At 29.7% G+C, this 25,517-nt stretch overlaps 2 protein-coding genes across 7 annotated transcripts in view; one reads left to right on the top strand and one right to left on the bottom strand.

The window, feature by feature from the left end:
- The first annotated feature begins 1,114 nt into the window (after positions 1 to 1,114).
- LOC129910031 (ninjurin-A) lies at positions 1,115 to 18,894 on the top strand. Its single transcript, XM_055987270.1, has 4 exons — positions 1,115 to 1,321; positions 14,952 to 15,015; positions 17,970 to 18,385; positions 18,458 to 18,894. Exons 1-4 carry the CDS (start codon positions 1,262 to 1,264, stop codon positions 18,629 to 18,631), a joined length of 714 nt encoding a protein of 237 aa, XP_055843245.1. The 5' UTR covers positions 1,115 to 1,261; the 3' UTR covers positions 18,632 to 18,894.
- A 3,130-nt stretch (positions 18,895 to 22,024) lies between these two features.
- The window catches only part of LOC129908859 (nocturnin), a 45,291-nt gene continuing 41,798 nt past the window's right edge, over positions 22,025 to 25,517 (bottom strand). For all 6 annotated transcript variants that reach the window (XM_055985663.1, XM_055985662.1, XM_055985664.1 and 3 more), the window contains 2 exons: positions 22,751 to 23,422; positions 22,025 to 22,690 (listed from right to left, as the gene is read on the bottom strand). In XM_055985663.1, the coding sequence (XP_055841638.1) occupies positions 22,559 to 22,690; positions 22,751 to 23,422 (804 nt within the window). In that variant the 3' untranslated portion in view covers positions 22,025 to 22,558. The remainder of the gene's footprint in view (positions 22,691 to 22,750; positions 23,423 to 25,517) is intronic.

The following is a 25,517-nucleotide window of genomic DNA, read 5'->3' as shown; positions in this document are numbered from 1 at the left end:
TAACGGTCGTATTTTTGTGTTTGCTCATTGCCATAACTAAGCAAACGTGATTATTCGTGTCATTTGAAGAAAACAGAAGTGTAGTCAAATGGGGGATATGGCACCCAAGAACTTCGGGATATATGGCACCGGTGCCATTTCCCCCGCATCTACTTTTGAACCTATTTATTTTTCAACTGACAATTGCATTTACAAAAAACTTCAGCAAACCAGGCCAAGTGGACTCAAACCCAGATCACAGCAGCCGTTGGAGCTGCTGAATGTAAAAAAAAAAGCAGGACCTAAGCATTTTGCGATTCCCTTCACACGTCACTACATTAAGAAGGCTTCTTAAATGACCAGAACCTAAAAGTTTGCCAAATAGCTTTCAGATTGACTGAAAAGTGCGGAATAAGGCAGTAATCATAATTTCACTTTTGGTCTCATGATTCGTGTACGTCTTTCAACAACACATGCAACAAGTTTTACAAAAAAATATCAAGAAGAAATAGGGTGCCATATGTTTTTTTTAATGCTTTTCATTTTTGCAAAAAATAACAAAAAATTATCTTTGAATTACACTTATGTACCTATTTGGCATTTAAGAAATAGTTTTAAAATAAACCTGCCTTTGTTTGAAATAGATATCTTCTTTATTTCTCAAGTAATAACGAAAAACAAAAATGGGTGCCATATCCCCCGACTTTACCCTATACCACAATAATTTATTGATCAACTGTATTTTTACGTCTTCAGGGGTTTTCCATGAGTAACCAGATAAATTCATCAAGTGACATCGCATTCCTAACATCGCATCGGCCCACAATTAAAATAAAGAGCCAGAATATTCAAAAACGCATATAGATTGTTATACAAAAAGTATCTTATAGTTGCAATAAGTATATGTTTTTGTTTTGCAAAAACAGAAACAAAAAAAAAAAAAAAAAACAATAAAATCATACTTAGAGAAACTCACCACATTCAACAAAGTAAAACCAAATGAATGTCCACGAAGCGAAATCGCCAAGGTGAGCGAATTTAGTTTTGAGTTTTCAGCCGAAGCAGACGGACGTTAAAGCGGATTAAAGATTAACCAAAAAAAAAAAAAAAAAATTGATTCGTGGTTTCTGTGCTGAGATTTTATTTACAGATAAACGACTTAAGAAATTAAAAAAAAAATATAGATTTCTGATTCAGAAGTCACCGGCTTAAAAAAAAATTTAAAAAAAACAAAAAGTGTCTGAAATTATTATTACTTTGTTTGCTTTTGAATTTAACGTCTATGACTGATCAACACACTGTGGTACAGATGGATAATTTAACCGAAACACAAAGAGATCGGGTAAGTCAATTTTCAGAAGATTTCTTTTTAATTTATTGAGATAAAGATCCGGCGGAAAAACAATCTATATATTTTTAGTATTATATTTTATATTTTGCAAGGGTTGCCAACAATGTTTTTTTGATAAATTTTTGCAAATAGAAAAATCTAACAAATGTGACATTATAATAAAGAGTGAATCTTAATACTGTCATTACCTTGACATCCTATATGACAGTCGAAAATGTGAAATTTTGTCTATTTACTTTTATAGTACCTACCTACTAATTTTTATTCATGTTTTTATTTTGCTGTGTACCTTTATTTTAAATATATATTTTGTTTGTCAGCGTTCAAAATGTCCAGTCTTTGTTGATTTAAACTCTAAAGGAGTTATTTTTGGCAAAAATTGTCTATCACTGCCTAAAAACTATCCTTTTTAAAGCTAGGATTACACGGTTAACGATATAGGTCAACGCCTTGACTTTCTGACGTCTCCAGAAAACTTATTTTCAATTTATCACAATCCTGTCAATGTTAAAACCTCTAAAAATGTCTTTCAGTGCGTGTGCCTTTTCCTACTGATCAACACTTTGAAATCATGTTAACATGACAGCCCTGAGAAATATTTTGACGTTAATTTTACTTCAGAGAGTTATAACGTTGACCGATTTCGTTGGCTTAAGCCTTTCGGAACCAGCGTTACTCTCATGTAACATATTTTAAAAAAATCGTAAAAAATATTCCATTAAATATTTTTTTAGGTTTCGATGGCTTAATTGAAAGATAATAATGCCTAGTTACTGGATTATTACAAAAATTTTGTCAAATATCATACCTTTAATTTTTTTAATCGAAAAAGGAACTGAATTTTGTCATAATTTTGAAAAAAAGATATAAAAAAAGTTAATCCAGAAAGTGTTTTGCTTTTTGGCTTAGAAGAAGTAGCATACATTATTGTTCTATAAAAAATTATTTTCCCAGTTGTCCGACATTTTTTGGTGGTCGTAGGCAGTGCATGTTACTTACATGCAACAAGAGAGTAACACATTATTTTTGCTATTTATTATTTTGGAACATAACTTTTTGCTATTCATATTTCTTAGTTGTCATGTTTTTGACACGATAATACTGAAAAAACATTTTTTATAATTGATTTTCATAGCTTGGGTTCGGAAGGCTTAATTTAATCGGTTTCCGAGATACAGGTTTTCAAATTTCCTCAGTTTCGTCGTAATCGATGCTTTTTTTTAATTCGAGTACAAGTTATTCGGACAGTGGTGAATTTTGTTCTCAAAAGTTGAATTCGTTCCAATTTTTATACATGTTGTTTTAATATTGACTCTTATGAAAACTTCAATTTTACGACATGGAGAGGGAGCTACACAAACTAAAAAATGTCGGCAAAGCTCTCAAATGACTGTTTGTCGTACACTGTATTTGATAGGATATTTTCATTTCAAATTAAACTTTAATGCCAAATTCTAAATCAGGAAACGCTGAGTCAACTGTGGTTTGAAAGATAAAATGCAACACAAAATTAAAATTTGGTTCCCAAGACAGTCGGCCGTGTTGGTGGACTTCAGTTAAGGTGATGAAATTTTTTTTTGTTTGAAGTGGAATAAGAAAAAAATTGAAACTCCTCAGAGAAACGATTTGTTTAATTTTGTTTGAATTATCAATCAGCTAATGAATTTGCATCAGGAAAACAAATGTAAATACAATTTTAGGAAACAAATAATGGTTCCATTGTAAATTTTAATTTAAAAAAAATTCTTTGAGTCATAATTATATAAATCGATTGGTATATTATAGGTCTGTTTAATGAAAAAAAAATCTAGGACAGAACAGTTCAGAGCAAACACAAGTTTGTAAATACTATCAGAGCAAGAAAGAACAGAAAAGTTCAACTTCGAATTTAACAAGATTGACAGTTGTCAATAACAGCTGCAAAATTTTTAATTTAAAATCATTTCTTGAAATAATTTTTTTACTTAAATAAATGATTTACTAGCACTTTTAATATTCCCGTAATTTTTTTGCTATTAAACAAAAACTCTTAAAAATTCACTTTTTAAAATCTTATTTTCATGCAAACAGCTGTTAATTGACACTTTTCACTCACTTGCTCTACCCCAAAATGTAGGAGCAGAAAAACTTGAACTTTTCTTTCATGAAACATAAAATAAAAGATTTAAGAACAAGTTGTGCGAATTTTTTTTTCATGAAACACAAAAACTTGCACTTTTCGGATCTTTTCTGTTCTTTTCTGTGCGGATCAGATTCATGAAACAGACCTTATTTGTGTTTCAAATCAAATGAAAACATAAAAGCCCAGTCAAATTAGACTTTTGCTTGTAAATAATTCAGACAAAGCTCGACATCTCTGGACATCTCTAAAAAGAGTCGTATAAGTTTGCGACGGAATCTACATAACTTTTGAGGACAAAAAAAACCGTTATTTATTAGTTACTTATTTAATTGTCTTTCATTTTGGTTAACGATAATTTTCTATGCGAGTAAGTTTTCAGGAGTTATGACCAAAAAACTTAAAAAAAGTGCCAAAAAGTAACGGTTCTTTGGCTAATTTGTCTGAATTATTTAATTTGACTGGGCTTTAACAAAATATCTATTTAAAATTTGTTCCTGATTAATTCTCTTGAAAATGAAAGAGCCAAGGCATTGTGACAATTACACTCAACTACTTTTGCGTGAGTTGTAATTTTTATTTTTAATAATTTGAAGGGGCCTTCCATATGCCATTGAGTCTGAGCGATTAAGCCTAGATTCACTTATAAAAGGCAGTTTTAAGGTAGCGGAGGCTGGGATACGAACCCAGAGCTTTGGCGCGATAGTCCATCGCACTAATTAATATAAACTTCTAAAATAATTATCGTTAAAATTTTCGTGACTCTCATACATACATATATAATTTTTTACACTATGTTATATTTATCACAACAAAAACATTACTGTTAAAAAAAGAGCCAAGTTCTCCTATGTTGAAATTATGCTGGCACAAAAAGTACTGAGATGTAAAAGTGTACCAAGTTCTAAAGTTTGGGTTCAAATTCGTATCAATAAAATGTTGATTGTTCTCTTGACAATTTTTCTTAATTATCGATTTTTAAAGTTATTTCAAAAATTGCCAAGTAAACAATCAAAATTTTATTGATACGAATTTGAACCCAAACTTTAGAACTTGGTACACTTTTTACATCTCAGTACTTTTTGTGCCAGCATAATTTCAACATAGGAGAACTTGGCTCTTTTTTTAACAGTAATGTTTTTGTTGTGATTTCACTACTTTTTGCAAGGTATGGCTGTAGAATATAAAATCTCTATATTTGATGAAAATTCAGTGAAAATGGGTGGTTGCCACGCCCCCTGCCTGAAATTCTCAAACTTTAAATTTTTTCCTTTGTGTAAACTACCAGCTCCACCATTCTACCAAATTTCAAGATTCTACGACAATCAGAAGTGCTCTATAATATTTGATGAAAATTCAGCGGGAATGCCGGTTGCCACGTCCCCTGGCTGAAATTCTCAAATTTAAAATTTTTTCCTTTGTATAAACTACCAGCTCTACTATTCTACCAAATTTCAAGATTCTACGACAATCAGAAGTGCTCTATAATAATTTATGAAAATTCAGCGGAAATGGGCGGTTGCCACGGCCCCTGGCTGAAATTCTCAAGTTTTAAATTTTTTCCTTTGTATTAACTACCAGCTCTACTATTCTACCAAATTTCAAGATTCTACGATAATCAGAAGTGCTCTATAATATATGATGAAAATTCAGCGGAAATGGGCGGATGCCACGCCCCCTGAATTGAAAATCTCAAATTTTCGATTTTTTCCTTTGTATACACCACAAGTCCTATCACCGTGTAAAATTTCAAGTTTCTACGATATCGGGAAGTTCTCCATAATTTTGATGATCTGTCAGTGAGTCAGTGAGTCAGTTACGGTTTTTGCGATTTTTGAAGCCCTATATCTCAGAAACTACTCATCGTAGGAGGCTGAAATTTTGTGAGGAGTTTACGAGCTCAACAAATGTAGTGAGTTTGAAATTTCTAGCATCTTTGGTGTGGAAGTTAGAGGGGGGTCGAAAATGGCCTGAGTTGTTTCCTGTAAATAAGGGTGTAGTGCCAAAGTTGCTAGAGAACTTGGCTGGGCACTACCATGCCCCTTGATAACCCAAAAACAATTTAAATAAAAACTTTGTTTAAAATGCTCAATTTTAAAATATTTTTTATTAAAGTTTATATTCTAATCTCTCTGGCCAAATTCAAACTACTTTTAGACAAAAATATTAGTCCGATCTTATTTTTGTTAATAAATAAAAACAAACAAAATAAAAAACCGTTTTTGGTAACCCTAATCATCTGTTGATGCGAAAGAAATGCTTTTTTATTTTAAATGAGATATGAGTCTGTAGGTTGATGCTGACCATATATGTATGTATGGTATTTATGTCAAAAGAAGCCTAACACCATTAAAATGTTATTCCCCCAAAGCATGAATAATCAGCAGTGAACCTGTTATTCGAAGAAACATTTGTATATAATTTTACTTAAAAAAAAAAACAAATTATTTAGAGTAAGTTCTAGGAACAGGTTTTTATGCCAAAAATTTCCCCTCCGTGATATACCAATACCGGTGAATTTGAAAGCCGACATTTGTTTTGAATTAAAAAATATTTGTGTATAAACAATGATTTTTATTGCTCGGCCAAGTATCTTTAAGGAGAATTTTTTTGTTTTAAATAAAGGAAAATCAAAAGCAATTAAAAAAATAACAGTATTGTATCTTTGTATTCTTTTTTTTTTCAATAACAACTGATGCATTCAGAATTGATTTAAGACGAAAAATAAAACATGAGTAATATGTATGTATTACTGCGAATTAAGAAAATGATTTCTTTTTTTTCTGTTGAATAGTATTAATATTATTAATAATTAAAAATCTTTAGAAGCCAAAAAATATTCCTCTCACGAAGGATTGTTTTTTTTTTTATCACAGAGTGGCTAAAATTAAAATTGTTTGTCATTAGTGTCTTGCTTTTGTTTTTGTTTTTAACCATCTTGTATTAAAGTATCAACATACAAGAGTTACATATCGATTTTCTGCTAAAATTTGAATTATAGAATTACAAATAAAAATGGGTGAAACGTAAAAGTAAAAGTAAAAAAAATAAGCAATATTACAATACATAAGCAATACTAACAATGAATTTTCTAAACAAGCTTTTGTGTAATTTAATGTTAAATAAAAGTGTTTGAAAATGTAGTTTAATGATAAGTAGTTACAACTAAATTCATTAAAAAAAAATAAAATAGAATTATCAAATGGATTAGAATTGAATTGTAAAAGACTACAACCTTAATTAAAACATCATCATAATTAAGAAAAATATTGGATTATTACCAAAGCAACCGGTTTTTTTTTTCTATTAATACATTCAAGTACATTATGAAATTTCTATTACAGTCAAGTGCATTTAACTAGTAAACGAAATCGTCATTAATTTATTCTAAATTAATGAACTTTACTTTTACCTGTTAGAATTTAATTGCCTGAGTTTAGAGATACATACCTAATAGAAAGAAAATTAAATATAAAACGGTAGCACGAAGAGTCGAAGCCACGAACATACATACATATGTACGTGCTATTGAAGTTCAAGGCTATAATAAATTGGTTAGTACTGAAAATGTAGGTTTCTGGTTTAAAATTTTGTGATTATAATTAAAAGGCATGAAGAAAAGTTAAAAGTATAATAAATTTTATTTTTTATTTTCTAAATATTTGAATAGAGAAAAAAAAATGTTGATTTATTAGAATTAAAAAGAAAATTAATCGAAACATTTGGAGTAGTATCTGAAGAAAACTAATTAATTTAACATTATCAAATGGAAATGTGATTGTTGAAATTGAGTTGATTACACGGTTAAAAATTCTGTCGTAGTTTTTAAGACAACATATTTGAAGTTGAGATTTTTTCATACAAAAAATTGGTTTTCATAATTTCAATTTTATTACAGTTTTTAAATTAAAATTTAATCAAAAGTATTAAAACACTAGCTAATCCCCACCTCTTCGCTGAGTGTACTTTTTAAAAAAATAGAACCTGTTTGAAAATACATTTAAACCAAAAAAACTGGTTTATTGTAATGAACATTAACCAATTTATTGTAATTTATGCAGTTGTTGGACATTGTTAATGGAATAGTGGCACTTGATTCGGAAGGCCGAATTACACTTCAAAACAATTTTTTCAATGTAAATTCAAAAAATGAATTGATTCAGTGTTTTTCCAAGTATAAAAACAAATTACAAAAATCATACTTATATGATCATAATGGCTGTTACAAATAAAAATGTTTCTGAAATCAATGCAACAATTTTAAACTATATAAATGCACAATGTTTTGCCTACAAATCGGTTGACCCTATCACAAATGAAAGCAATGTATCAAATTACCAAACGGAGTTTTTGAATTCATTGGATATACCAGGACTTTAATGTATCAAAAAGCCTTGCCATATTATTAGGTCCAAGAGAAAAAATATAATTTTTTGGTTCAAGCTGCTGAATTTTTAAAGTTTTTGTCGAAATGTCTTTAATTTTTTTCCCCCATTTACCTGCGCTTATCATGTAGATACGGATTGCCTTAAAAAAAGTCAAAGAATTCATCCTTTTTTATACAAAATAACGTACATAAGGGGATAAGCTCCAAAAGAAGTTTCCTATGGAATTCATGCCGGGAGAATTATCAGATCGGTCCAATACTTGAATTTGTATATCCAGGAATAACATGACATTCTTAACTTTATGGGAAGGACCCAGTCTTGCATAGATATAGATGCCTCGAGTCTCGAGCCTATTCTGAAATCGTAAAATCAAAACGTTCCCAAGCTCCTTTTGTTTTGGTCTGGAGCTATGGCGTTTTCCTTTCCCTGAAATAGCAGCACAGCCAATAATGATCAGAGGGTGTTTTTTTATTTGATAAACGTACTTGTCTGGTCTTATATGAAAAAAAAACTACTCCAAATCTAAGAAAATTACGTACTATCCAGACGATCAGAGCTTCTATGTTTATGCGAAATGCGATCCTTGCCATTAAAGTTGAGCATGTCACGTTATTCCTCGGTACAAAAAAATTAAGTATTGGACCGGTCTGGTAATTATCCGGGCGTGAATTCCATAGAAAACGTCTTTTAGAGCTTATCTCCTATTGTACGTTATTTTGTATCAAAAAGTATGAATTCTTTGACTTTTTTTTAAGTCAATCCGTATCTACATGATAAGTTCAAGTAAATGGGACAAATAAAATTCAAGATATTTCGACAAAAACTTTGAAAATTCAGCAACATGAACCAAAAAATTGTATTTTTTCGCTTGGCCCTAATAATATGGCAAGGTACTGTAGGTGTTTCATTAACCTGCATATTCAAAGGCAATTTAAGAACCGAGTGTGCTGTACGGCCACCATCTAATAACATGGCTGCAATTTCCAGAGACAATTCTATTTTATTTTCAGATCGTATTTATGCTAAAAGTAATGATATCAAAAATGTTTTTCCCGTACCATCGGGTGCATCTAAGAAATACAAACCACAACTCTGATTGATGAAACCTTGCATAATAGTGTCATACTTCGGGAATTGGTTTGCACAAATATTCTTAATTCAACGCAATTGTATTGCCCTCCGCGTAGTATTTCTTGATCAAGAACAACTTGCTCTTCACGATTTGGAGCAACCAATCCTAATTGTGCTAATGCTTTATTCGCAATCATCAAACAAAACACGTGTCCTAAGTAAAGATCACAACTTGATTATACATTTTTTCATTTGTGTAATCCAAATGTGGATTTAATGTCACACGGCGCATTCGGTGTATCTAATCCTAATCACATCTAATCCTAATCTAAAGTTCGAGTGGATTTGAAGGATAAGATGTGATTATATTTACTGAGAACAATATGAAGTGGCGAAGACAAAACAGATGCACCAGGAAGCGTTGAGTCCCAATGAGTGTCTGCTTCAAGCAAATTCAAAAGTTGACAGGCATCACAGACTATAAACGATAATTATTATTTTGAAAGCCTGTCTTAATATATTTTTTTACAAATAAAGCTTAGTTAAACTTTTTAAAAAGCAAGAGTGTTTTTTCACTCGTACAAATTGACAGCCATGTGAAAGTGGGAGAAAAGGTATTATTTTTTTATACAAACCATCTACATATTAATACCTTTCAAACAAACAAAAAATTACCAAAATCGGACCAGCCAAACGCGAATTTATCGGCCACACACACTTAACGAACTCATTTTTATATATAAGATAAGAAATTTTTATTAAAAACTAATATTCCTAGTTTTCGAAGCACACAAAATAGAGATATGTATGTAATAATATCACCTTTATTGTTTTTCTGATGAAAAATCGCTTTACACATTTTAAAGTAAGAAAGAAAACACTTAAAATATTAAAAAATAAAAAATAGAAATTATCATATCGTGGGCACAACGCCAAAACCACGAATCTGCAAAATTGTAGTTTTGAGAAAAACGGCTTTAAAGTTTTGGAAATGCATGCAATCTTATGGGAACTCGAGCTATGGAAATTGATATTTTAGCCTTTTAGGCAACAGATGGATGATTGGGGTCGAAGCAGTGGATAGAGGGACCGATAACCAGTTAAATAACGCAGATAAGAACTTTTTTTTTTTTAGTTTAGACATTTTTTGAGGATATTTCAAAAACCTGATAGACCGGGCGGCCACTGCAGAAACGCTCAACTCATCGAGCTAAAGAAAATTTCAAATGGGAAGTGAAAGAGGGCTATTAGTAGTTACGAAAACCACAGGTCTTCCCGTTTGCATCCTGGCACGATTGGCGTGGATAAGTGCATTGTGCATCTCATAGAGTTAAAAGACAATATTGGTGTCAAATTAAAGGTAATATTGTCAGCTATCAAAATTCAGAGGTCTTCCGGGTGAAAGTCTGGCAGTTTTGTCATGCACCCCGTTTTAAGGTTTGAAGCGATGAAAGTGAGTTTTTTCATAAAGTCTTGTTTTTTGGTATTTTGGTCGATGAGTTAAGGAGTTGTTTCACTATAAAATAAAAATAAGAGTTATTAGCATTTAAATATAAAACGATGTTTTGGAAAAAGCTTGATAGGTTATTAACAATGACCCAAAGTATATGCAAAACTACGAATATTTCACGAAAAAGTCTCAAATAATATCCTGCGCCCCTTACAACTTACCGAATTAAAAGGCGAATTTAATTTCAAATTAAAGCTAATAATGTCTTTTTTTGAAAACCAGAGGTCTTCCAAGCCAAAAATTGGAAGTTAGGTCACGCAGCTTGTTTTAAGGTTAGGATCGTTTTTCACTTATAACGTTCCTCCAAGCTGGGGGGTGAAATGTCAAGATGTGGCTTGGAAGACCTCTGGTTTTCAAAAAAAGACATTATTAGCTTTAATTTGAAATTAAATTCGCCTTTTAATTCGGTAAGTTGTAAGGGGCGCAGCGTATTATTTGAGACTTTTTCAATGTGAGATTTTTGTTTATTAGTGACGGTGAAAATATGGTTTATCCTTCACTGAAAACCATTGAAGGATTCGTTTTAGTCATTTTTCGAATGGGTTTTGTCAATTAATTAATTTTTTTAATTTTATTTTTCATATAATTTATTTTTATTTCAACAAGAAAATGCAAATGAAATTGATCATTGAATTAAAATGAATTTGATTGAAGCTTAATTAAGATTCTTATCTCTTCTTTACATTTAACGAGCCTTTGGAAAATATATTCTGAGTTATGAATGCGATATTTTGTAGTAGAGATACCTACTTTCCATGATTGTCACCTAAACAGTTTTTATTAATTTCACTGTTATTTATTTTTCTTTTGAAAAAGATAATTGAATTTATCAATGATCGTGTGAAACCTTATTGCTTAAATGACGATTTTTTTTCATTTCAAATTGCCACTCCTGCTAATTACTCTTGATTATATAGAAAGATATCATTAAAACAGTATGGCGTGCTTTGGTTGTAAGTAAAATTGGATTCATTTTATGATAGCAGATGAAACAACATTTTTTTTCTCATTACAAAGTAATCACACAAATATTTCGAATAAATTATCTCATTCACCAATGAACATCTATTTCCAGTTTAAGATTATCTTTTAGTCAATGTCTTTGTGACTCAATTTATTCGCATGACTTTAATGATCTCTAGCAAAGTCATAGGCAGTAGCTCTATAGTCAATATTTCATGATTTCCTTTAAAACAAATATTTCTGTCGTGATTTGGCTTCATATTTCTTACATGAATAAAAGAAGTTTATATTAAGAAAGATGTGTAATTCCATGTTAAGAATGTTTGTCTCAATTATCTGAACACATTCCTTTTTTTTGAAACGAAATTCAAGGCTTTTGCAAAATTTCGCATAATTTTGCATGTTTTTTCAATGTTTGTTAACATTATAATGTGCAATTTTTTATAATCGAGAGTTAAATAATTCTTTCTTATCAATGGAAAGTATACTAAAAATATACTGATTTTCCTTATAAGTATGCTATGTATGCATGCTTCCTCTGTTGTGTGATAATATATGCGGTTAAAAAATATAAATAATTTATTTTTGATGTTTTTGAATTTGAAATTGAAGTTATGTTGGAATTTTGGTGACTAAAACTTATAGTCTATATTTGGAAAGTGTATTTAAGTCGTTTCTGGAATTTGTTTTATAAACACTTCATTCAATCCATTTAAAGCTTAACAAACAACTATAAGCCAAGTAGGAGCTCCATGCGTCGTGATAATGCATATAGGTATAACCAAAATTCTGATTATTTGTGGTTATTGAACCTAATGTGCAAACAGATTTTTGGGTGCGGTTTGTTTAGAATGTGTTAAGTATAGCTGGGACTTTTGAACACAAAAAAAAAATTTTGAATTAAAAAAAAATACAAAAATACAAAAATAAAACGATCAATCAATCAAAAGGTTATACAAAAATTATATGCATATATTTTATCTGTACCTTAACTCTTAAACTACATAGCACTATTAAATAAAATGAATGCCTTTTCCATACTTATAGAATATGTGGTTTGAAGCTCGAGAAGCATCAAGGTACCTAATTAAAACAATGGATTGATCATGATGTTTTAAATAGTAAAATTTACTTCTAAAGATTTATCAACTCAAAATAAAAACAGTCACTTGATTAATTGAAAAAATTTCAAGAACTTTGTAACTTACAATAATTAGTTGTGACACATGATTAGTACATATTTGTAATATGTAATGTTTAAAGCATTTATTAAGGTTTTTCGAACAAATTCAGTCACGAACTCGTGAATTATCTACAATTTCATAATTTTCTGTCAGTAGCTAACCTACGCATTATTTTAAATTTAAATGCTAAATACAAAAATTAATTTTAATAATAGTCGGAGAACGACTGTGGAGTTATTTAGCTCATGAAATAAGAGCTTGAAATAAGTGTCAAATGAAAGATACTCTGATACTGAAAATGAAAAAAAAAGGGTTGCTACTTTTAAAATGGGATCTCCTATGTTGGAATCCTATTTCAAAGAAAAGAAAAATTGTCACAAGAATAATTTTGTCATATCTTTGTAGTTTGATAAAACTAGAATGAAAAAGTGCATCACTGCTTCGTTCAGACTCGGCGGTAAATTGTAGGCGTCTGGAACTCTAGTAAATTAAAATGGTTGTGAGTTGTTAGTAACTAGGCCTTACTCCTTCATGGGATGTCGTGCCACAAATTTATTTATTAAAATACTTGGCAACTACTCAATCCTAGGTGGGTTTTAGGTCAGTTTTGAATGTTCTTATCTTAGTCTTCGTCAACGTTTCGAACGTGTTTGCGTTCTTCTTCGGGACTAATATTCTATCTATTTACTTTTAAGAGTTTTCTTAAAATTATTTGTTTTGGTTTGCAACTTTTAAAAGTTATTACACTTGTAAATTTTATAGTTTAGCATTTTGACACAACCTATTGTATTTGGTTTGAATAAAATCGGTCCATTCTCTTACGAGATATAATAAATAACCAAAATGTCAGATTTCTCAAAAAATGGCAACGCTATTTTCTACTATCCGATTTTTTAAAACGCAGTATGATTAGAATAGTTTAGAAGATCAATAGCCCAAGTTCTTAGTGCTGTTAATGTGCACAGGCCGATTAAAATATGACGATTTTTTTTATACCTACGTGAGCTTAATAAATTTGATTTTCACTAAACATTGGTTTGAAATAAAATATACCTTAAAGGTAATTTAAGTAGGTACAGTAAATAAACATTCTTTTTAATGTTTACACAAAATTGCATGTTAAAAAATAAAAAAAATTCTCGTATAATGTAATGACCATATCGGTTTTTCACTACGTTTATAAAGTTTGTTTTTATTATTCCTAAAAAAAAATAAATTCATTGTTTAACAATACAATCTGAATGTAAAATTTCTCAAAAACAATTAATTGTATGTTAAGTATTGCGTGCGAATAAATGAACAAAGATTATACTATAGTACTTACCTATAAAATGAATTTGCCATTTCACAAAAGCTCAACAATGAAATGCAATAGAAATTGCTACGAATAGATATATGCAAACGAGTAACGAAATGAAAAGGAAATGTAATTGCAATTCTAATAAATCGTATTTGCGGTAAATGTTAATGTTTTGTATCATCTATATAGTGAGTAATTCATGTGGTTATATTTTTATAGAGCTTCAAGCACAGACTAAAGGTTTTCAATATTCTGTTTGTTCCAACTTGTGGAATATTTTTTGCTATAATTTATTCAATATGTGAACATTGCCGTGACGAAGAAAAGATTTATTATTCTAGCTATAATATTTTTATTCGAGAAATTACAAGAGTATTATTTTTGAACTTGTAAAAAGGTTTGATTAAAATCAAAGATTTTTGGGCGCCATGAAGTTTAGAAAAAAAAGTCCACAAAGTTTTATTTTTTTAAGTTTTAGGCCCTCAACATACTGTTTTTTTAGAAAGCTTTCACAAAACCATGAAGCTGACTAAAGTTCACCTTAGTTTTTGTTCACTTTCAAGTAATTGTTTATTTAATTATGCATGTGTGAGCTCTTACTTGCTATAGCAAAAAGTTGCGGCAACAGATTAATGACGCATTTGGTAGATTTTTAATTACATACAAATCATTTTGTGTTAAAATGAAGATGAAAATATCTGAACGAATCAGTTAAAATACAACAAAATTAAACACCTTTTGAAAATTGTAGCGTTTAACATAAATCTTGATGATAATTATATATGTACAATGTACATACCTACTTTAAACAGTTGTGCCTTCAGAAATATATTTTTATATTCTGGAGTTGACTGCACTATTATCTTAAATGATAAGATTCTCTGCAACAGGGTTATCGATTCTGAATAAATTTTCTTTGTGTAATATTCAAGGTCAACTTATAATAAGCAATTAATATCATATCTCTTCTAAGTAACAAACGATTAAGATCATCATATTCATAGTGCATTTTATTTAAATTTATTACATTTTTGTTGTTTTAAGATTATTCATTAATCATGTATTTTTTATTATTTTTATTTTCAGTCAAATTCTCGAGAAAGATCAGGCACAAGATCTCCTCAACCTCGAAGAAGGGTAACCAGAGCAGGTAAGAAGTTAAATATTTACTTGGTTTTTGGTAAATTAAACAAGTAGGTGTATTTGCAATATTTTGCAAGTCTTTAACATCATGTAGGGGAAGTGGGGGCAAGTCCGCCTGTGGGAGCAAGACCGTTTTTGTACTATTTTGTAGGAAAAAAATAAAATTGAAAGGGCTTTTAATATAAAATAAATAGCTTCTGGCAATATCGATTATGTCTGTTAGTATGAGCAAGTTTGGTTGAAATCCCGAAAAGTTATAGTAAATTTTGTGATTTTTCATCAAATCGCCATGTTTTGTGTGAAAAGAAATTTGTACTTTTTTAAATGAAATATTTAAAAGTTTTAACTTTTTCTTTTTTTTTGTAATGAAAGTTGGGAACCGATGAAAATATAGCATACGTTTGTGATTATTACAAAAAGATTGTATATTTTAAGATAGAAACGGTTTTATTATCAACAGAAGTTGATAGGGCGTTTTTTGATGTTTTTTCAAAACGTATTTTTAATGATGAGATTTTTTGCAAACAACATTAAAATTAATGAATAAACACTTTATTTAAATTAAAAGATGTTTTTTTATTGGTTTTTAAGACGGTTAAACACTAAAGGAGCGGTGTTGCCCTCACTTCCCCTACGTTGTTTTTTCTTTATACGTCAGTAAAAATTAAAAAACAATTTAAATTGTCACAAAAAAAATTACAACGCATGAACTTAGTTTTATTGTAGTTCAAACTACGAAATTCTTGTTTCTTTAGAAATATTTTGTAAGTAATTTTTTTGCAAAGAACATGAATTCTTCCGATATACCTACAAGTTTAGGATTCGTAAAAAAAAATCGAACTCGAGATAACAATTTTACATGACATTACGATGATGAAGAATGCCAAAAAAGTGGGTCCGACAATTCTGTCTGTTTGTATGTTTGTATTACGGCCTACTGGAGCGATTTGATTCAAACTTGGTAGTAGATAGTTTTGGGTGATTCCCTAGAGGACAAATTGAAAATTTTTTTTTGTAATGGATCGCATGAAATATGCTGATAGGCCAACTTTAGGGCTCTCAGAATTTGGTAACTTGTTCATCCTTACGGTTTTCGATTTAATGCAGTTTTTGTGTAATTTCGAAAAATCCCATTCAAGTTGTAATATCTTTCGTTCTAATTTCAACTTTGGAAATTTTTATACATTTTTAAAAGCTGCAATAACACAGAAAGCTTTCAAAATAATAAACCTGTATCACACCATACAAATTTTTTTTTAGGGTGTTGCTCTGAAATAAAAGTAAGAAATTGAGTTTTTATAAAACATGGAACTGTTAATTAATTTGTAGTGAAATGGCGTATGAAATAAAAAATATTTTTATTAATAAATGGTTCTCAATTATTAGGTAATATTTTAGTGAAAGAATTGTAAAAACAAAAATGAATTATGAGCGGAGGAAGCACACAAAAACTGCATTAAATCGAAAACCGTAGGGATGAACAAGTTACCAAATTCTGAGAGCCCTAAATTTGGCCTTTCAGCATATTTTGTTTGATCCATTACTTTTGGGACATCCTGTGTAACGGAAATAGAAAATTTAGTTTATTTCAAAAACGGCTCTAATTTTGACATAAAAATATTTTTGAAATAAAAAAAATATATTTTTTATACCGTTTTTTACGATACCTGCCATAGAACGTTTTTTTTTGATTATGAATTTCTCGTAAACGACAAAGCAGATTTAAACCAAAACTCTTATACAGAAACTTTAAAATAAACTTTATATAAATTTTTTTTTTTAAACACATTTTTGGATTTTTTTTAAATATTTCAATTTTTTTTTTCTAAATTGCTTTTACGTTATATACAGGGTGTCCCAAAAGTAATGGATCAAACGAAATATGCTGATGGGCCTACTTAAGGGCTTTCAGAATTTGGTAACTTGTTCATCGCAAATCCTTACGGTTTTTGATTTAACGCAATTCTTGTGAAATTTCGAAAAATCCCTACTTTGCAACAGTATTTTGCTTCCTGCTCCCATTATTGATTTTTGTTTTTTAAAATTCTTTTACAAAAACATTGCCAAATAATTAGGAACAATTAATAATTCAAAATATTTTTTATTCCATACGCCATTTCGCTGCAAATTAACTAACAGTTTCAAGTTTTATAAAAAATTGATTTCTAACTTTTATTTGAGATCAACACCGCAAAAAAAATTTGTACGGTGTGGGAATGGTTTATTATTTTAAAAAATTGCCCTGTTATTGTAGTTTTCAAAAATGTATAAAAGTTTCCCAAGTTGCAGTTAGATCGCAAAATATTACAATTTGAATTCAACAAAACAGGGTTTTTCAGAGCAAAATTACAAACAAAAATAGAGGCTTTTGTTCAAAGAAAAATAAACAAATAACAGTTCGAGAAAATGTGTTTATTTTTGGTTGTTTTTTGTTCTGAAAAACCCTGTTTTGTTGAATTCAAATTGTAATATTATGCGATCTAACTGCAACTTTTTGAACTTTTATACATTTTTGAAAACTAGAATAACAGGGCAACTTTTTAAAATAATGAACCATTCTCACACCGTACAAATTTTTTTTGCGGTGTGGCTCTCAAATAAAAGTTAGAAATTGATTTTTTATAAAACTTGAAACTGTTAGCTAATTTGCAGCGAAATGGCGTATGGGATAAAAAACATTTTGATTAATTAATTGTTCCTAATTATTTGGCAATGTTTTTGTAAAAGAATTTAAAAAAAACAAAAATCAATAATGGGAGCAGGAAGCAAAATACTGTTGCAAAGTAGGGATTTTTCGAAATTTCAAAAGAATTGCATTAAATCAAAAACCGTAAGGATTTGGGATGAACAAGTTACCAAATTCTGAGAGTCCTAAAGTTGGCCTATCAGCATATTTCGTTTGATCCATTACTTTTGGGACACCCTGTATATTTAACTACATATATTTTTACCAATTTTCAGTATCTGAAGCGGAAGACGATGGTAATAATGATGGACCTGATGTATTGGACCCATCACCAGGTGTAGATGACGGTTTATTAGATGCCGATGGCAGAACCATTAGAAACGGTCCAACAATACCAAATGGTGACGTACAACCCAATGATATAGGCCATAGAAGGCCAAGTTTCCGACCACCTTTTCCCTTTCCCGTTCCCGAAAATAATGGACGAAGAACTGTTATGGTCGATGGTGTCGAAATGCCAGTTCCAGATGTAAATGCATATCAGCACAAAAAAACTTTTGCCCAGGGCATGATGGATTTAGCTCTGCTTACAGCCAATGCCAATCAATTGAGATACGTATTGGAATCATACAGAAGACATCCATATTTTTATCCAAGTGTGATTTGCATCAGTATGAGTATCATTGTTCAAGTAAGTTAAATTAAAAAGAATATTTGTATATATTTTCTAAAAAAAACTAATATTTTATTTTTATTTTAAAAGGTTGCAGTTGGTGTTGGTTTGATTCTAAATAGTCAATACAACATCAATGACGAAAGTGAAAGATGCAAAGCAAATCGAATAAGTAATTTAACAATCATTGGAATATTCATTGTCACAGTTGTAAATGTGTTTATATCAGCGTTTGGTGTTGCTGATGCTCCTGATGGCGTATAAACTAACAAAAACAAAATGTAAAGGTTTAATCCTTTAATATAATTTAAGAACAAAATATTATAAATATTGTAGTTTCGCACTCTTTACACTCACCTCGAATACGAAAAATTCTAAAATTTTGCATTTTGTAACAAATTTTTATGCTCAAATTTATCATAAAAAATAATTTAAGAACAAAGATTTAAAAATTGTAAATATTTTAAGAAAGAAAAAAAAATCAAATAAAAATTTTGGCCAATTTAATATGTACCTAATTTTAAAAACGAGTTTTTCCATTCAAAATTTACTACAAAAAAGCATATCTAAAACTGTAAACTTGTTTATCAGTATCAAGAAAATTTTTGTACTGTCTTAAATGGGTTTGGGCAAAAAATTTAAGTTAAACTGCATAAAATAAATGCTTGAAATATTGAACATTTCCTCGAAAATCACTACCATAAAGCTACCATAAAAATCTTATATTATAAGAAAACACATGCAAATTGTTTGTGATATGATTTGGTTTAAATTAGAAAGAATACGATGAATATGATAAGATTAAAATCAGTAGGCTAGAGCAGGGGTGGCGAACCTTTTAAGAGCTTCATGTCATTTAAAAAAAAGAATAATATTGACTCCAGGCAACTTAAGTAAATAATAATTATTGTAACCCAAAACTTGTTTCGAGACTTTGGCTCTAAGAAACTTTTGGTTTTCAGTTATAAATAGAGCATAAAGAAACCTTTCTTTTGATGTCTCAATCGATGGATTCGGAGAAAATTTTCAAATCTGTATTTTGTTGGCAAGGAGAATATTAGAACAAAAAATGTTTGGTAGGAAATATCTCAGGAACAAGACCTCCACGAAACTTTTAGTTTTTAGTTATAAATAGAGCTTAAAGAGACCCTTCTTTGATATCCCATTCGATTGATTTGGAGAAAATTTTTAAAACTATATTTTTTTTTGGCAAGGGGTACCCCTTGAATATTTTTCGAAAATCTGAAAAAAAAAATAAAGTTATAATTTTTTTACCTTAATGCAGAACCCTGTTCACAGTGAACTCATATCTGCGAACCAAAACTTGTTTCGAGACTTTGGCCAGAAGATATTGGCTTCGAAGTTATAGAAAAAAATAAATTTTTGGTTGGAAATTTCTCAGGAACCCAGACCTCCAAGAAACTTTTAAGTTTCAGTTATAAATAAGGATATGTTAAGTTGGCACCCCCAAATGCATTTTTCGATTTCCCAAAGTTAGCCCAGGATAACTCAAGATATCTAAAAAATCACAAAAAAAATTATTTTTTTTTATTCAGTGTAAAAATAGGTGATTTTGCACTGTGATTCGTTTGCCCAACGTTAGCCCAGGATATTCCAACATTTTTTCAAAAGATAAAATAAAAAAGTTTTTTTTTAATATCAGAACCGAAAAAATGATGATGTTTTTCGTTAGTGGTTTGTTTGCCCATGGTTAGCTCAGGATAGCTCAACTTTTATTTTGGCGGCTATCCTACCCTTAGTTTAAAAATTATATGTATATTTTAATTTTAATATTTATAATATATTAGTTAGGTATATATAAATTCTATGGAAGCATTATTTTTTATTCACCACAAAAAAAGTACGCATACACCACAGTGAACGTTTATAAATTATTAGAAAAAGTAAATCCACTGGTGACGGCAAATGTTATTTATTTGACTAAGAATTCTTACTTGATTTGAATGTAGTCTATATAACATTCCTGTTAAGAAGCTTAAGTTTATTTGTTTTATTTCACCTTAAAAACCACAAAATACAAATATTTTTTCAAGTGTAAAAATTATTATTTTTTTTGGTTTGCCAAACATATGAGCACCTAGAAAAGCTACATGCTTAGTATAATCTATCTAAACTTTTTTCAAAAGTAGCAACAAATATAAAATGGTGTGAGAGGTGATTTCTTTTTCAGTACACGAATAGTACTTTTTTAGTACTTTTTCTACTAACCATGGTAATTCCAACAAACTACATCGAAAATTTTGACAAAACAACTTTTTTCAAATTACCAAGTAACTTCTTAAAAATCAAAAAAAAAAATTAAATTATAAATTAAAAGGGGTCACTGTGGTGTATGTGTACTATTTGTTTGTGAACAAAAAATAATGCTTCTATAATTTTTAAACTAAGGGTAGGATAGCGAAAATAAAAGTTGGGCAATCCTGGGCTAACCTTAAGCAAACAAACAACGGTTTTAAATTAATGATATTTTCACAGGAAAAAAAATCATAATTTTTTCGGTTTCTGATTAAAAAAAAAAATTTTATTTTATCTTTAAAAAAAAAAATGTTGGAATAAAGAAAAAAAGATGGGCCATCTTGAAATGGGGAAAATCAAAAATTTTTAAACTGAATACAAACATTTTTTTTTTGTGATTTTTCAGTGTAAAAAAAAGTTCTAGAAGGAGAGCACTAACGAAAAAAGATCTTGGGTTAAAGCCTAGTACGCTGCTGAAGCGAAAAGAAATTTTCCATACAAAATTTCGTTAGCGAAATCCTGGGGGAACATTCTATAAAAAACGAAACGAAAACGATCGTTCGTTTTTGAAAAACGAAAGAAAATTTTCGACAGATACAGAACAAATTCTTTCGTTTTTCAAGTTGTATGAATCAAACCTTTCGCACACACGAAAACGTTGTTCGTTTTCGCCATACAGAATCTCACCCCTGAACGGAAAATTTCGTTTTGCTTTTCGTTTTTCAGTACGCAGTTCTAGCGAAAAATTGGAGAGTTTTCACTCATTTGTCACTTACTTTTTACTGTCCTGTGCATTTTTCTTGACTCCAAGAGCAGTGTTGACGGTTTTTTCACTTTTAATTTCTTACTTTAAAAATGATTTTCTGTCGATATTTCTTGATTTTAAATTAGTTTTGAATTTATTTATTTTGACTTATTTTCTCGACTTTGGAGACTTGAACATTTTTCGTTTCGCATCAGCAGCGTACTAGGCTTAAGGTTCAAAACTAAAAAAAAAAAACAAAATTAGCATTTTGGGGTGCCAATTTCACATAGCCTATGAATATAGCTCAAAGAGACCTTTCATTTGATGTCTCAATCGATGGATTTGGTGAAAATTTTTAAAAGTGTATTTTTTGGCAAGGGGTACCCCTTGGATTTTTTCGAAAATCTTAAAAAAGTAAATTTGTATCTTCTATATCAAAATGCATAGAACTGTTCACTGTAAACTCAGATCTGTAAACAAACTCTTGATTCGAGACTTGGTTCCAAGTTATGTGCCTCCGAAATTAAGAAAAAAAAAAAATAGGATGCAAATTACTCAGCAACTGTCCCCGGTTTCCCCGCAGCTCAACATACGCCTTTGCTTTCATGTGAATCTTATCCTTGTATTTTGCCATTTATAATAAAAAAAAAGATCAATTATAATATCATATATGAATGCCATACCAATTTTATTGAAACATTTATCAAAAATTTGTTAATTTCATTAAAAAAAAAAATATTCTTACAAAAATAAGTTAACATTACATGTTTAGGTGTTTTTTTGTGTGTGTGTGTATGTGTGGTTTGCAACAATTGCATTTAACATTTGCTTCTTAATTAATGTGTTAAGTTTTAAGCTTTTTTGGCGTGTTTTGTCAAAATTTAAAAAAATACAACAACATTTATCTTATTAATTAGAAAACAAATTTAAATAAAGCAAAACTGAAGATGTCCCCCTTTTTTAAAATATGTATTTGAAACATTACTGCAGTTAAAAAAAAAAACAAAGATTTCTGCAAATATAGTATAATAATAATAATTCCTTTGACTATGTTCTATTATAATGAATATCTAATAACTAATATCACAATATAATTGGATTCCAATGATTTTGAAAAGTTATCCAATCTTATCGAATCTCTTCTGCAAAGCCTTCACCCCTGAATCTTTGCTTTCGTCGTTCTTTTTGAGTTATTTTTTGTTGGAATTGCCCAGTAATTCAAAGTCACAAACTAATGAAAAATGATCGGAAGGATATTGATAGCTTGGTGTACGATTTTTACCAATTTCATCACCTTGTGGGAATTCTAAGCAGTTTTTCACCTAAAAGAAAGAAATAAATGATTAACTTCATCAAAATCAAACAAAAATTAATAGACCTACCTTAAATTGATCCTTTGAATAAAATACATAATCAATAGTGTGACAAACTTCTCCTTCTTCCCGAATCTTCCATGTTGTGTAAGGAGGTTCACAGTTGGCTAATTCTTCGGCATAGTTTTCGACTGCATTTTCACTATTTTCATTGTTTTCACTGTTTTCCGAGCTCTTTTCAGTCGATTCTAGATTGTCAAGTTCTCTTTTAATGTCCGCATAACCACTGGATAGATTTAAGCCTTCACTACTTAAAATTGTTGAATAAACTGGTTCAATTGGTTCAGCATTAAAATCGCCACATATCAAAACGGGACGATTTCCAGCGAAATTCTTAACAAAACGTATGAGATCTTTTCCTTGTTCATTACGTAATTTGGATAACAATGAACCATGGCGAGCTTTGAGATGAGTTGTGCAGACACAAATCTCCTTGCCAGTTGCTTTGACTTCGAGAGTTACTGCAATAGCAACTTGATTGCTCTGAACCCGCCACACTTCGAGAACATGAGTTTCAAAGTTTTTCAACTCGAATTTGTCACGTTTGTAGAATACAGCACATCCATCGGGACCATTGTTCTCTTCGATATACAGACAAGGTGAGTCGGGTTTTGGGAAGAATATACCGCCATAGTTTTGTGAACCGAGAATGTTTTCCAGGAATTTAAAATGATCAACTTCCTGCAAAAAATTAAAAATTAAATCATAAATAATTAGAAAAAGTTGGAATATTTCAAAAACATTATTCATCGGATAGTGTAATTTATTTATTCTTTACATATTAGGTATTTATTTTGGACTAAAATAAATTTTTCGTTAATTGCCTTTAAAACAACTGCAAATGGTTATTATAAAATTTAATAAAGTGAATTCTTTACAGTTTTATTGCTAAATTTGACTAAGCCAAGTACATATACATAATGTATAAACCACAAGGCTAAACATTTCTGTAGCTGGCTTGTAAAAATATTTTATAACAAAGCAAAACAAACTTTTTTTGAAGTTTCGATATGATGGAGTTTCAAAAATCCTTAGAAAATTATAGTTTTAGTGAAAAAAGAACTGATTTCGTAGACCGTTAAGCCTACACATACGATTTTAGACTTTAAGTATTGCTATCTGATATTTTGGTCAAAATATAAAAAAATAATCTTCAATTCACGTCTGCTTCCCACGTACTTGCTCTCGTAGGTCAAAGAACTTATTAACTTCTAATCATTGCAAATTTTAGTAAAGGAGAATGGGCATTTTGGACGTTGAGCGGCCATTAATGAAATTGGTTTCAAATGAAAGAATTATAACATAGGAAAAACTTTTACTATGGACGTTTCGCTGTATTGCATTAAGAATGCAAGATAATGCAGTATTAGTATTGTAAATGCATTGTTCAATGTATGAAGGACAAATTGATTTATATTTTTATTTGAAACATAAAATATGATGCTCTGTCATTTTCCCTGAGTCTGAAGACATAAATCTTCTGCACAATATATGTAAACCTTAATTACATCAAAAAATAACAAATTCATTCATGGCCGCGTAACGTCCACGTTCCATACAAACTTGCCCATTCTCCTTTTCCACAAAAAAAAAAAAAAAAAAACAAGCAAAAATATGTATTAAAAACGCTAAGAAATATGTACTTGTCTGTAAGATTTGAATTAAATCAACAGAAAGAGCAAGGCGCTCCAGCCGATAAAAATATTTTGTCTTTACATTTGATATAATTAAATAATAATTATAAATAAATCTGTTCAGCTATTAACGTGAGGTACGAAGTGAAAAGTTCTCGGCCATGAAATTAAAAAAAAAACTTGAATATCAGGTGGTAATAAAAATCTTCGTTTTGGATGGATTCATCAAATGAAATTAATTTTAAGATCATAGAAACTTTTGTAGACTTACCTCTTTCAAAAGCAGCAGTTAAAAACAGAAGTGGAAGTTAGACGGCATGACAAAAATAAAACTATTTTTTAACTTAAAACTACACCATATTTCCTTTCGGTAGGTATTCGATTTTTTGTAGGAAAAAAACACTTAGAAAATTAAGCACCACAATCGAAATCGTAACAGCCGTTTTTGAAAAAAAAACTGCAATAATTGGAAAATTTTGTATGATAGGTATACATTATACAAGTTCTAACTTCTGAGCAGCCGCACAAACGGTATGATTAAGAAAACTTTTTTGGAATTCTCCATCATCGTAATGTTAGTTTTTATTAGTCGTTAACATAGGTTTAACATTATAACCAACTATAACCATAAGAGCAAGTAGGGGAGAAGCGGTTACATTTGACATTTAGTTTTTAAAGGTCTGTATTTTCGAAAACTGTTAATGTTTTAAAATGTTTTGTTTTTTATTTGATTTATTCACTATTCAAGATTATACTAACAGTAAATTTTTAGTTTTACAACATTTCAACATTTAAAAAAATAATGTTTTCTAAAAAAAGTCATTTTGTCAAAAGTGCCCCGGGACCGGGGGCACAATGGGATACAATGGGGTAAATTTGACAATGGTGGATTAAACCCCACATCATGTGCATTATATTTTTAAAACTATCAGTGGATCTTGCTCGTCTATTTTTTGATTAGAAAAAAATAAATTTTTGGTTTTAAACAACCTACTAAACTATATAACGAAAAATATAAATCAAAAAATTCATTCTCTAAAAAGAAGAAGAAAAAACAAAAAACCATAAAATATTTTTAAAAAATCCCTCCATTTAAATCTTATTCAAAATTAATCGTTGTCGATTTATTTTTAAATAACTTA

This window comes from Episyrphus balteatus, chromosome 2 (genome assembly GCF_945859705.1).
Source record: "Episyrphus balteatus chromosome 2, idEpiBalt1.1, whole genome shotgun sequence".
In the NCBI taxonomy this organism is placed as follows: Eukaryota; Metazoa; Arthropoda; class Insecta; order Diptera; family Syrphidae; genus Episyrphus; species Episyrphus balteatus.
The sequence above is the reverse complement of the archived record's forward strand: the minus strand, read 5'-3'. Positions and strand labels throughout refer to the sequence as shown.

Coding starts and splice junctions, on each gene's coding strand:
- LOC129910031 (XM_055987270.1), top strand. CDS start 1,262: ATGACTGATCAACACACTGTGGTACAGATGGATAATTTAACCGAAACA. Junction 1,322..14,951: donor CCGAAACACAAAGAGATCGG/GTAAGTCAATTT, acceptor TTTTATTTTCAG/TCAAATTCTCGAGAAAGATC. Junction 15,016..17,969: donor AAGAAGGGTAACCAGAGCAG/GTAAGAAGTTAA, acceptor ACCAATTTTCAG/TATCTGAAGCGGAAGACGAT.